Source organism: Galleria mellonella, unplaced genomic scaffold, assembly GCF_026898425.1.
Source record: "Galleria mellonella isolate WM207_F2 unplaced genomic scaffold, CSIRO_AGI_GalMel_v1 utg64, whole genome shotgun sequence".
Lineage (NCBI taxonomy): Eukaryota > Metazoa > Arthropoda > Insecta > Lepidoptera > Pyralidae > Galleria > Galleria mellonella.
In genome coordinates, this window is record NW_026442133.1 from 8700833 (window position 1) to 8714694 (window position 13862).

The 13862-nt window shown below is 30.8% G+C and overlaps 2 protein-coding genes across 7 annotated transcripts in view; one reads left to right on the forward strand and one right to left on the reverse strand.

Moving 5' to 3' along the window:
- Nucleotides 1-1490: 1490 nt before the first annotated feature.
- LOC113512393 (splicing factor U2af 38 kDa subunit) lies at nucleotides 1491-6201 on the reverse strand. Its single transcript, XM_026896272.3, has 5 exons — nucleotides 5904-6201; nucleotides 5022-5176; nucleotides 3358-3515; nucleotides 2938-3137; nucleotides 1491-2723 (listed from the first exon to the last, which is right to left on the reverse strand). Exons 1-5 carry the CDS (start codon nucleotides 5945-5947, stop codon nucleotides 2597-2599), a joined length of 684 nt encoding a protein of 227 aa, XP_026752073.1. The 5' UTR covers nucleotides 5948-6201; the 3' UTR covers nucleotides 1491-2596.
- Nucleotides 6202-10240: 4039 nt separating this feature from the next.
- LOC113512425 (multidrug resistance-associated protein 1) overlaps nucleotides 10241-13862 on the forward strand; it is a 49277-nt gene continuing 45655 nt past the window's right edge. For 3 of the 6 annotated variants that reach the window (XM_026896311.3, XM_031906956.2, XM_052900059.1), the window contains exon 1: nucleotides 10241-10533. In XM_026896311.3, the coding sequence (XP_026752112.2) occupies nucleotides 10486-10533 (48 nt within the window). In that variant the 5' untranslated portion in view covers nucleotides 10241-10485. The remainder of the gene's footprint in view (nucleotides 10534-13862) is intronic. The other 3 variants (XR_008253469.1, XM_026896307.3, XM_026896308.3) reach the window with 1 other exon arrangement.

A 13862-nucleotide genomic window follows, 5' to 3' on the forward strand; every position in this document is an offset into this window, starting at 1 on the left:
TATTATTATTTATAACAATACCCACATCATTTTAGGTATTAACTTTGTCAGCAATATTTAATTTTAAAATTTCGCGTTGTTTACACCTATTTTAAATACACTATCGAGACTTAACGCGATGTAAAAGCTTTTACAGGTAAATAGTACCTACATACCTGCTTCTTTATTGCCGACGTTTCGACGTTGTACAATCCACGTCAAAACGTTTTTACATCGCGTTAAATCCCGATTGTGTATTTAAAATTTGTCACCAATTTTGTTGTAACATTTGAAAGCGTATGTTCTATCCTTAACCTATTGTCCCTCTCGAGATGAGACGACTGCATTACGTGTCAGTTTTTAGAACGAGGAATGTTTAATATTTGAGAATGATTATCGAAAAAAAAATGGCTTTCATTTATCATTTAACAGTTTGTAAATATGTAAGTCTCTACAAAAATTTGGTAACATGATGATATTTCATTATTACTTTTAAATTCTCCAAATATTACCGCCAAATTCCAATACGTGATATTTTCACTATAATTTTATTACATAATTAATGTTTTATATTGCTCTAAGTGCAGTTAATCTTAACCGGCGTAATTATGATCACTTGGTGTTAATAAATTTTACAGTTCATACGAAATCGTTTAATATAGACTCGGATATTAAGTGCAACTAATATTTTGTTTCTGTTATTAAATATTATAGGTACTACGCACTATGTTACATAAGGTAAATAGACAATATTATTTGAACAAAGTTATTGCAGAATTACATAGTACTTACCCCAGGATTAGAGTGAAACTTAATAAAGACGTGTAAAAGTAATTATACACCTTTTTAAGCGGCCAGTTCAAAAAATATTAAATACATGAATACGCAACATGAAGACCCTAAGAATGGACCCAACAGATGTCATATTCTTTACTGGAAAAAAAAATATGGCTAGTATGCAATAATATATAAAGGCATATATACACAAATTAAAGGTAAAATTAATAAATAGGTAACAATACAAATGAAGGTAATTTTAATTGTGTTTACAAACTATAATAGAACGTAAGAACTGTTTGATTTGGATCTTACTGTTAAATATCTGTTGTAAAGATACTGATACTGCAAAGAAGCGAGATCTTTTATGATACCTATCAGTACCAATATTTTGAAGACGTTTAATAACTAGTAACACTACGAATATTCATTTACTTTTTACCATTGATACCTATGACGGTCGAAATAAACTCATGCTCCTATTTCATCAATTACTCCTTACTCAACTCTTGTATTTATTTATTAATATATGTATTACTAACATTATAATTTTTACTATTATTAAATAAAGTAGTGATTACCGATCTTTATTGACCACAATGAGGAGTATCTGCCCGGCTAAAGATCTAAGCTGAGCTCCTTATGTTGTACAATAAAAATAATAATAAATACACCACTTGATTCCAACGTAGCAGGGTGACGAGCTAATTATACAATTGAATAAAACCAATATCCAAATTCTTACGTATAATTATTAATACACTTCTTATTACAATATTAAAATACCACAATAACGCACTAATCAAGAGTAATCACAATACAATTATATATTCGACATAAAATTAATAGAAAACCAATTTAATTTTAATGCTTTCTCAGAGTGACTTATGCGTTATTGCAATATGCATATCAATAACCTCAATACACTGTGAACACGCAAGCTGTTTCCTTTCACTATTTAGGTGACTTTAAAAATGCTATATTATAAAATTTATGTAATTTATATAATAATAAAAAAAAGTTTACTCCATTATTCTTTTTATACTATGATGTAGTTAATTATTTAAAACAAAAAATTCAAGGTTTAACCGCCAATATCTCCTAACATAGACAAAATTTTACAGCAGATATGGAATACATCCCAATTCTGAATTTATTCAAAGATAAAATTAAAAAGTGACATTGTTGATTTTAATGATTCTCAACATATTAAAATAAAAATTATTTATCTTTGTAATATGTAAAAAAGAAAGTTACACATTCTTTTAGCTAAAAAAAACTATGTAACTATTTTTCAATGCCAATTAGGTGGTATCGGTAGTTAAACATACAATTATACAAAATTATGATTTACAGTGGACAGAGGAATTAGTATTTTGTAGTACTCACTACACAGAAAATAAAAAATACTTTATGACAACATTTTTGAGCTTGCACTACATAGTTACGACCTACCTGTGTGTAATAGTCCGTTCAGCACAAAACCAACATATAAATAAGAATGGAATCAACACTGTCAGTCCGTTTTTTCTTCCGTGACTCCATCCCTCACAAATAAATTTGAATCAGTAAGTTGTATCTCGTAGATCCGACAAATTTAATCTATCATTTTATACAAGTGGCAAATGATTATATTTGTACATATGTTAGACTATCATAAGCATAAGATTAGCTAGTCAACAACATCTCTCATCTAACTTATTAGTATAAACAGATCTACAAATAAATTCATTTACCAATTGTTTAAATACTTGAATGTAGTAATGAATCACTAGAACGCGTTCACGGTGTCTGCATGAGTTGGGTGACGCTGTTGTCGCGGCTGTCACAGAGGGCGCGGTCAGTAACGACCAGAGCGTGAGTTGCGAGGCGGCTCGCGACGACGATCGCGCGATCGCGAGCGACGGCGGCGTTCGCGCGATCGGCTACGTGACCGCCGCCCGCCTTTACGTCGCGAGTACAAATATCTGTAAGAAACACACCGTTTAAATAACACATTTAAAATTCTGGCATTGTACTCTAGCTGGATGAGATCATGACAACATGCTATCAAAAGTGTAATGTTTCTAATACCGATAGTAATAAGAGAGCTCAAAAAATTATAATATTTTAATTTTGGATATAATTATCAAAGTTGGCTAGTGAATGTTATTTGCAGTAGTATAATTAAAAAATACTTGCCTTCTAAGTTCTCTTGAGATTGGTTTAAGATGCATGAAATTGCAAAAGCCACTCCGCGTGCACTCTCCCATTTCGTACTGACGGCAGCAAGCCTCGCGGAAATCGGTGACGGGGGATAACTCGGCGTATACTGGTCGACCACCGAACCAACGATTGTTCAAATCGTTCACAGCCTTCTCAGCATCCTCTTCACGTCGAAACTGAAATTCAATATTTGATAATATTAAATTATGCACAAATATAGGCTCTTTTATTGCCGATATATTGATTTCTAATACTACATCTATCTTTATTGTAATTATTTATATCGACTTTACTACATAAAAGATTTTTTCCACAGAAAGTTTTATTTTGTATAGTTTCTTCATATACAAATTTCAATTACAAATTATAAATATTATATAAAAGATTGTAACTTACTTTAATGTATACATTCCCAACTAAGTGATCACCGAGGTTATCGCACACATTCATTTCCTCTATTTCACCATATTTATCTTCACATTCCACAAACACATCTTCAAAAAAATTGTCATAGTGTTCTTGCATTTCTTCATCTGACACATTTGCTACGACCACTGTAATTGAGTGTAGAAATTATATTTGTTTGTCATTTTATTAATTTTCATCATATTTAAAAATATAGAATAAAAAAAAGAAACAGTATTTACTAAAGTAAATACTGTTTCTTTTTTTATAATGTGACTTGGCATGTTATAATTAAAAATGGTTAGCAGGCACCTTTAGATTATGATAATCATTTACCACCTGACAATTTGTACATTCACAAATTGGTTGCAAAAAACATGTTTGGTATAAAACATACATATGTACACTATTCTTCTAATGGACGTTTTTATTCACTTCTGAGAAACTTCACGATATCATACGTTTTTATCTTCATGATACAATGGGGTAGTAAAATGTGTGCATTTTTATAGAAATACTTTTAAGTATTGCGTATAATAAAACCTTTCCGTGTCAGACCTAGGCTCTTCTATAAGATTGTCGCTAAAAAGACATGCAATATCGTGAAAGTCCAGGGGAAAGTATGAAAACTTCCAATATCACATTTCTTCAGATGAGGTAAGTCCAAAAGATGTAATAAAAACAAAATGCTAGCACTATTTAAATGATGTCACTGTCTTATCTAGTTCTAAGACGAAACAGTAATACATATTGTTGGTATAAATTTTGCGCATTACCACACCTTATTCCCTAATTCTGAGGATTAAGACCACATGAGGATTGTTATGACAAGACACTAATTATGATATAGTAGTTCATATCTAAAGTGAAGGTTTTCTATCAGATGATCCCTCAGCTAATTTAGCATTTTCAGATTGATTCTTTTTTATATTCTGAAATAGCTTTCATTAATAATTGATTCATATAAATTACATATTTACAAATAAAATTATGAATACCAACAACATATGACTCCCTATATGACTACTCAAAATGTGTAAGCTTAAAGAAGCGGTTTCACATTTGAGTCTCATACTAAAGTTTTTCAATGTCTGCATTATCCATCAATTTTCAAAAACAATATATACTGTAGAGGCTTGATTACCCAGATCTCAGTTATATGTATTCTCTATTATCCAGATCATCAACAGCAATCAAATAACTTTGTAGAAAATATGTATGTAGCTAAGTATATTCATAGGTAGAAAAATCAATGTATAATCCCTTAATAAATATTGATTTTGATTAGTTTTCCTCATTTTGAATATATATTTGTATACAAACAAGATAAGCCATTTTTCTAGATTTAAGAATATGTACAAAAATCATTTTTATTAAATTAAAATAGTACATTTAATAATCAAGATTTTTTATTATCTGCATGTCTTTGACAACAATGAGTTTGATTAAGTTTATACTGTAATATAAAGTAAAATGTAGTGACTTTCTAAAATCTGCCCTAAACATCTATTAAAATACAAATTGCATATATTTTTATCAATAAAAATTATTTCAATTTGTTTGTATTCTAACAGAATAGCTGATTTAGTTCATCTTGCAATATAAATCCTCTTAAATTTAAAAGATGTTGTGTTAAAATCAATGAAGATACTAACAATGACTGCCATCAGCGGATTTAGCAGAATTTTGTGGATTTACATATAAATTTTGTAGTAGAACAGTTTGTGAAAATGTTGGTTTATTGTGAATACGGGAACAGCGATCCCCATGTCGACATGCTCCAATTTTAAAGTAAAAGGAGCAATTAACTCTGAAAACACAAAGAAAAAATGTTATTATAAAATAACAATAATAACACAATTAATAGAAATATATAGTCCACAAATAAAATTCTCCTTATAATGTGTACAAGTATGTTATCAACAGATCATATTAACAACAATATTATCTTAAATTAATCTATGGTGTGGACTATTAAAGTACTAAATTTCATGCACATCTGTTCAGCTGTTTAAAATTTAATTTGAAGTTAAAAACTAACACAGCAGATACATGTATTTGCAGCCTATTGTGAAGAAAATAATGCATAATATTCTGATTTTTCCTAAACATATTAAAATCCAATGTAATGTGCGGCAAGTTTACTAAGAGATAAATATTAATATAGTAAATTAATTTAATAAAGGTATTGTTGTATATGTATTTTGCAGTCCTTGTACTACAACGATTACAAACAAACCAATTAATTTCGTAATGTAATAAACGTATTGACCTCAATTATATTTGACAAAATATGGAAGGTCAGTATTTATTCGTCAGTAATTAATACATAGTCAAGGAATTCATAGTGAATACAAATTATTTAAAGTGGATCTAATGAAAAAACAAGGAGCCGTCATTAAACAAGTGAGCATTTAGTAGACTTACTGTAAGCCATAGGCGTTAGGACTAACACCAAATGAAATAGTATTATTTCTTACGTTTCAATACGCTAGTGTTGTGAAAAAAAACACTACAAAATACAATTTTAAACTCACTTGTCCTTTTCAGTACCAAATATAGCAGCTAGGTACTCTGCCATTCTCGAACGCCGAAAACGACAAAATATAACCTAAAACTACAGCGGTAACAGCGTCAACGTTCAGAAAGAGATAATTAAATACAACCCGGTTTCGAGCACATTAACACAATAAACATAATTAAATCGTGATAAAATTCTAGCACATATTTTTGAAAATGCAGAAGGTAAAACAAGACTAAAAGAAAGACAAGCAAATCAAAAAATACATTCAATCTTTAGTAAAATGTATAACCAAGAGATAAGAGAGGGCACTTCATACAAGCTACATAAACCGACTTGGTCAGGAATATCCTACCAATCTACACAAAAATACTCCTTTTTTCATTATGTTGACCAGCCTGATGTTCTAAATGGAAACGAATAGGGTTTTTAGGGGTCAATGTTAATAAAATGTTAAAATTTCTCATTGAAACGCAAATCCTGTAATAAAAGAGATATATAATATGCTTAAATATTAAAATATATTCATTATAGATTTATATATATATATATATTGTAACTTTTGCATTAGAACATAGATTAGCAATTATATAGTAAACGAGCTCACCGTAAGTATATATATAATATTTAATATATATATATATATATATGGTTAGAACATATATATTAGATATTAATAAGAAAAAATCAAGAAAGCATTATAGCAATAAAAAGTTGCAAAGTACACAATTACATAACTTCGATAATTTAGCAAAAAATATCCATGAATATTTTAATCTTAGTAATATTAATGAGAAACCCAGTTCGGTGCAAGAAGAATATAATGCCTTTATTAGAAAGATTAAAGTGTCGGTCCAAAAAACTGTAAGCACTTCGAAAAGCTCGTTATCAGAGAAAGCATATGAACTAATACAAGAAAGAAAACTCCTGTTAAAATTACGACGGGACAAAGCTCTTAACAAAAAGATTACTGACATTAGTAAGAAAATTACAGTACAGCTACGGAAAGACAGGAAAATGAGAAGGTTAGACATTATTAAAAGACATATTGAAAAAACTGGAGGAGTAAAAAAGGCTATAAAAGAACTAAAAGAATATAAAGTATGGGTACCAAGTCTGATAAATAATAAAAAACAAAATACAGGCAAGAGACGTAAAATTATAAATATAGCAACTGAATTTTATAAAGATTTATATACATCCCATAAAATTAGTAATAAATTAACTAAAGAAGAAAATAATTATCAATGTAGGCAAGAAGAACCAGTACCAAAAATATTAGTAAGAGAAACAGAAAAGGCCATCCTTAATCAAAAAAATGGAAAGTCACCAGGAGAAGATCAAATTACAAATGAGCTCCTGAAATGTTCGCTGCCTATAATTGCACCACAACTAACAAAATTATTCAATCTGATTTTAGAAACTGAAGAGATCCCCATACAATGGACTGAATCTGTAATTACATTAATACACAAGAAAGGAGATAAAAACGATGTAAATAATTACAGGCCAATTAGTCTTATGAGCCACATTTACAAAGTATTTTCCAAGGTACTTTTAAACCGTATGACCAGAATATTGGATGAAAACCAGTCAAAAGATCAAGCTGGTTTCAGAAGCAATTATAGCACTCTAGATCACATACATACAGTTAAACAAATTGTAGAAAAATACAATGAATACAGCCTAGATTATTACCTGTGTTTTATTGATTATACTAAAGCATTCGACTCCTTAGAACATGAGTCCCTATGGGAGGCTTTACGGATGCAGGGTATAGAACTCAAATACATAAGATTATTGCGTAACATATATTATAAGAGTACAGCAAAAGTAAGATTAGAAAGAACAGGACAACCCTTTCCTATACAAAGAGGCGTTAGACAAGGGGATCCCATCTCCCCTAAACTATTCACAACTGTACTAGAACAGATATTACGAAAAATGGAGTGGACGCATTATGGTTTGAATATAAACGGCGAGTATTTGACACACTTACGATTTGCGGATGACATAGTTCTTCTCACAGACAGCTCTGAAAACTTGCAAATCATGGTTCAAGAACTAGCAAATGAGAGTATGAAAGCTGGACTGTCTATCAATATCAGGAAAACAAAGGTATTAACAAATGGCATACACAAAAACATAACATTGAATGGAAAACGCATTGAATATGTTGAGGAGTATTTATATCTGGGCCAAATAATCTCTCTTGCAAATGACACAAACAAAGAGATTGACAGGAGAATCGCCAATACATGGAATAGGTATTGGTCATTAAAAGAGATTATGAAAAACAAATATATATATGAATGACAAAAAGAAAGTGTTTGATACATGCATATTACCTTGTCTTACATATGGGTGTCAAACATGGCCATTAACTGAAAGAAATCTTAAAAAATTAAAAGTATGTCAAAACAGCATAGAAAGAAGTGTCTTGGGCATTAAAATAAAGAATAGGGTTAAATTAGTAGAAATTAAAGAGAAAACAAAATTCAAAAATGTTATTTATACAATAAAAAAATTAAAATGGAGATGGGCAGGACATATTATGCGAGAAAAAACACAAAAATGGACAACAACTGTAACAGACTGGTACCCTAGAATAGGCCAAAGAAGACAGGGAAGACCACTGACACGATGGGTTACAGATATAAAAGCAGTAGCAGGTGCATTTTGGACAAGGATAGCCAAAGACAGAATAGAATGGAAGACTCTGGAGGAGGCCTTTGTCTTTGGACAAGAGAGGGGTGACAGAACAGTTACTGATTGAATATTATTTACATTGAATTGTTTATTATGTTACTTCTTTAATAAAGGCTTATATTATTATTATTATTATTTATATATATATATATATATATATATATATATATATATATATTATTGCAAACACAAATTTACTACGCGGATGTACCTGTCGAAGTTTTCTATTTGAATATTTGGTCTTTTACAATTTTTTTTATACAACTTAGAATGGCAAACAAGCTGACGGCCAACCTGATGGAAAGTGGTAACCGTCGCCTATAGACATGAGCAGTACCATGGACATAACAGAGTATACTGTTTCGCCCATGATACCCCCCATGCGTTGCTATTCCTGAGGACTCAGGTGTTATTCCTCTGTACCCAGTAAATTCACGCCATATCCCACCCTTCAAACCGAAACACAACCATGTAAACTCAACTGCTTCACGGTTGAAACACGATTATACTAATAGTATAAAATAACACAAAATATACAGTATGAGAAGAATCAACATTTTACCTGTTCGGTTAAATTATCCGAATCCATTTTGTTTGTATTTGACACTATTTTTGTTAGTTAAGTTGGCACTATTGTGATTTCATCATTTAACTAAACGTTGGCATGTTGATTTCTGATCAAATCTATATATTTAAAGGTAGTATGGAAGTTACGCAAGTTTCACTGATTAAAGAGACTACAAAAATTGTATTGATAATAATTGTATGTCTAAAGACAGCGTTTGTTGACCACAGATCAGATCCACAGAACTTATTAGTTAAATAACTGCGCGGCTGCATTCTATCGAATTTTATTCTCACCGCAATAACAATTAAGTTGAATGCTCCAAATTTTTTTTTATTTTTTTTTATTCATAAGAATATGTAAATGTAGACTTTTTGCTTAAACCATTCTATGGTACTGAAGCTTTCCAGCTGTAAAACTCATTTTATGGGTAATTCATTTGCATTCTATACTGCACAGCTTTTAGAACAAACTTCCCATGGATATTCAGAATAGTCCCATTCCCATGGATATTAATAATAGGATATCAAGTCCTTCAAGAAAAGATTAAAATCACACTGTCTTTTCAATTTCGCTTGAATACTTTCTCACTACTTACTACTCTTACTTTCTACTGCCCACTGGAAGACATCTCTTTTAGAGATAAGTTCACCTTTGCTAACTTTTTTACTACACGTACAAATATACTTAGTGTAAGATATACTATATTATACACAAAAATGAGAATAATATGTATACTTTCAGCTCGGATAAAGTATAAAAATGAGCATAAACTTTTTTTTATTTTCTTAACGGTAAAGCTAGAAAGTAAGTACTAGCCTCCTATAAATTGACGAAAATAGTAAGTGATAGTGTATCTTTCGTCCTCTTTTTACTAATTATATTTGCATAAGAAGAAAGAAGGCAATCATATGATTTAGTTTTTATTTTATTATTCCTTCTATGTAATTTCTTGTTCTTAGGTATTTCCTTGTTCTTATAAAAGAATTATTTAAAAAAAGCTATCAGACTGTCATTGTGACAATAAATTAAAAAAAAAAAAATACTACTGTCACTTTGTTACTCATCATTTCTTGTTACCTATGTAGGTGCTCTGTATTCTGTGATGGTTTAAATTTGGTAGTGATTCGTGATGGTGTGGTCGAAAGTTTATTAATTTTTATAAAGTGTTGTGTGTGAGAATTAACACGTTAGATTATCATTTAATTTTTATACTATTAATATATTTTCATTTAAACTAAAACGTGTTTATTGATAACTTTCATGACAACCTCCACATTAACTTCAAATTAGATTTGCCGAGCCTTGATCACAAATTGTGACAATGTCTTACAATTCCACGCTTGACGGCTTCTGTGGATCTAAGTTTTGGGTGAGTAGGCCTTTAGCCGCAATAATTTTAACTTGTCTACTTATCTAACAATTTTTTACTTAAAATTTTATATTAATCAGAAGTAAGTTAATTTTAATTCCACGTTAAGTCCCATTTGTGTATATAAAATAATCAGAAATTATTCGTCAGGTGTACTGTCTTATTATTTTTAAATTTAAAATAATTATTAATAATTTCTAATTAAATATATTAAAAAAAATAACTAACGTTACATACATTATTATATATTTTTATGCCTAATCCCATATAGGGTAGATTTAGAGAATCGAGTTTATGTTACTACTGTAAGGCTACTAACTAAAAAAGTACTAAAACATATAATTATAAATTAACTATCTTTAAACACAATTGTAAGGCAATTTACTACTAGTAGGTAAATGGTATGTATTAAATATAAAAAGCTAAACTCAAAGTAAGTTGGTAATTTTTTGTATTCATATAATAACCTATATAAAAATACTACTGTAAAAAAACCTGCTTTGCTTATTAATCTTATGGGATAAAATAATAATAATTTTCATTACATTATTAGTAGTGAGATTAAACTTTTAATTTGGTGATAGATTTTTGAAGTTTCAGTTTCAACAGAGAATTGCCTGAAACAATAACCAAATCTGAAACTACTTTGAAAATTTATTTTAAGTACTACCTTGCTCTGATAGAAATTTTTTGTGGACCCTTCTCTCTCACATAATAAATAAATAATTCTTTTGAAAGTTACCAGGACCCACTTTTTATATTTTACAATTTACTACAATTGTAACTATAGTAAGGTTCTTTCTTTCAACATGCAATTCAACACAATGGTTCATGTATAAATAATCCAGCCTACTTGCTAACATGACCAAAATGCAGTTGTGACTGGTCCACACTCTGCGGAGCAGTGAAACAGATTCTTTACGAATATTGGTATAGAAAAAATCCACATGCACTTCTGCAAACATTCCTGATACACTGTAGAATCAAGACAGCCCAAACAACACACAATGCATTATTATATTGTACTCTTAGAGTAATGTATGATTAGTATATGTTGCCCACAGTGTGCTGGTATAAAATGATGTGCAAAATGCTTGAAACAAAGTGACTTTTGCCGCATCTGAACAATGTGTAAACCTCCGAGCAAGCATGTTTGCTTGTAAAGATAATATTCTCATTCTATATTTCTCTTTAGGGTTAACAGTTAGAAGATGCCTTAAATATTCAAACTTTTCAACTCTTTTAAGAGGAACTCTAGATAAAATAATATGTAGAACAAACACTGGACCTTTACCGCCAGCCTAAAACATGTATTCATTCTTAATACTATTGTATTGGAGACCATGATCTTTTGCCTAAGATTCATAGCTCCATAGTATTTATCTTATGCTATGGATAGACACACTCAACAAAACCATGTCATCTGTATAGCTTAAATTATTAACACAGACTTTGTATCAGTCAATATGCTGATTGCTGAGTAGCTCGATCAATGCATTTATATATATTAAAAACTGTGGGCTAGGTGAGTCCACTCTATCTCACACCACACTCCAAGAGGTACAGATCTGAATGTACTCTCATCCAGCATACATTTACCTGGTTTGCATACTAGTATTTAAGAGTACTTATGAATTCAGGAGATAACTGCATCTCATGCAATTTTCGCTACAAGATATGCAACAAACCAGATAGAATGCTTTGTAGAGATATATAATAGTAGACATCTTGAAGTTTATACCTTATATAAGAATTACCTTTTTTGATATGCTTATACAAATACTTTACAGCAAGTCATAGTTTCACATGATTTTGTATTTATTACACTTTTAACTCTACTATCTATCCAATCACCGCCGGAGTCCCGCAGGGCTGCTGCATATCGCCATGCGCTCTAGGTGACGTACAATATTCCCACCTTGAGGGATGAGCTCCTCCAGGGAGAAAGAGATTAGATCAATTAAATAATATCACTATGTCCTGCTGTATAAGCATATAAGGTGTTATATAAAACATTACATTACATTATTATATAATAAAACATATTAAGGCGCATTATTTGTTCCTGACCTTAGGCCTTAGGCTTACTCTTTTCCTTTTTTTCCCCGCTACCCGCTAAGAATTATTACGGTAACCAACAGTATTTCATTGTATAGAGTTTCGCCACTGTTTGCTCCAAAGATTTTTTAAGAGACTCAATGTCGCCGCGTCGTTTAGACTAGACCATGTCCTCTAAAACGGACAATAATTTAAAGTCTAAGGGGTTGAGGTCTGGGCTAGATGAGGGCCAGTCTTCAGCTCTTTATAAAGTCCGGAACGTTGGTTTCAAGCCAGGCTTGGGTAGATTGTACCTTGTGACCATGTGCAGAGTCCTACTGGAAAGTCTGATGATTATTGAAGTATTGCTGAGAGGTTTCACAACACGATTCAAGGCTGTATCTTGATGCACTTTGGCTGAAGTTTTTACTCTTTTTTCACAAAAATGTAGTTTTGTGACTCTTTGATAAGACAGGCCCACCAAACCAAACCATCACTGACCCTGCGTCAGTGATGGTTTGGTTTGATGACCACGTTGTACCTTTCCGACCACTTGAGCAGCTTCTTTAGAACTGTGAGCGTACACTTTATTATTTTGCTTATTGTAGTGTTCTTCAATCGTTAAAATTTTCATCGGTAAAGAGGATATTTCACCTTCGTATTGCGACAGAAGGCGTTTTGATTGATCTCTTTAATTGTAATGATTTAGGGCACGCCCTGTATATTGACGATAAACACTTAGCTTCAGGTCTTTTTTATAATACGCGACAGAGTCCTAACGGGAATCTTCATTTCCCGCGATAAGATTTTTTGCTTCCTAGGGTAAGTGTGGGTATTACTGCGAATTTTCTTATTTTAATTATTAATAAATGGGTTATGACTTTTTTGATTAAAAAAAAATATTTCTGTTACTTTAAACCTTTAAAAAAATAACTCCATAATAGTTTTATACGTATGACAATTATTCAATTTGTTATTAATTAATAAAAATTAAGTAGTTACAGAGGTGAATAATTAAAGGTTTTTTGACAGCTTCAGTGCGAAAAGAGGTGGTCGTAAAAAGTCATTTTCTTTCTATAAATGACCTAATATTTATATATTTTATATTTAGAAGTTAGATAACCCTTTTTTAGAATCAAAAATTTAACAATAATTACATTTTGATCACGCGTGAAACCGCGTGTACGTGTATTACTGCGGACGTAAACGCGGATATTCTAACCTCTAAATAAGTGCGTGAATCAAGTTGTTTTGAACTGGAAAATAAACTATGGATATAATTCATTATTCTA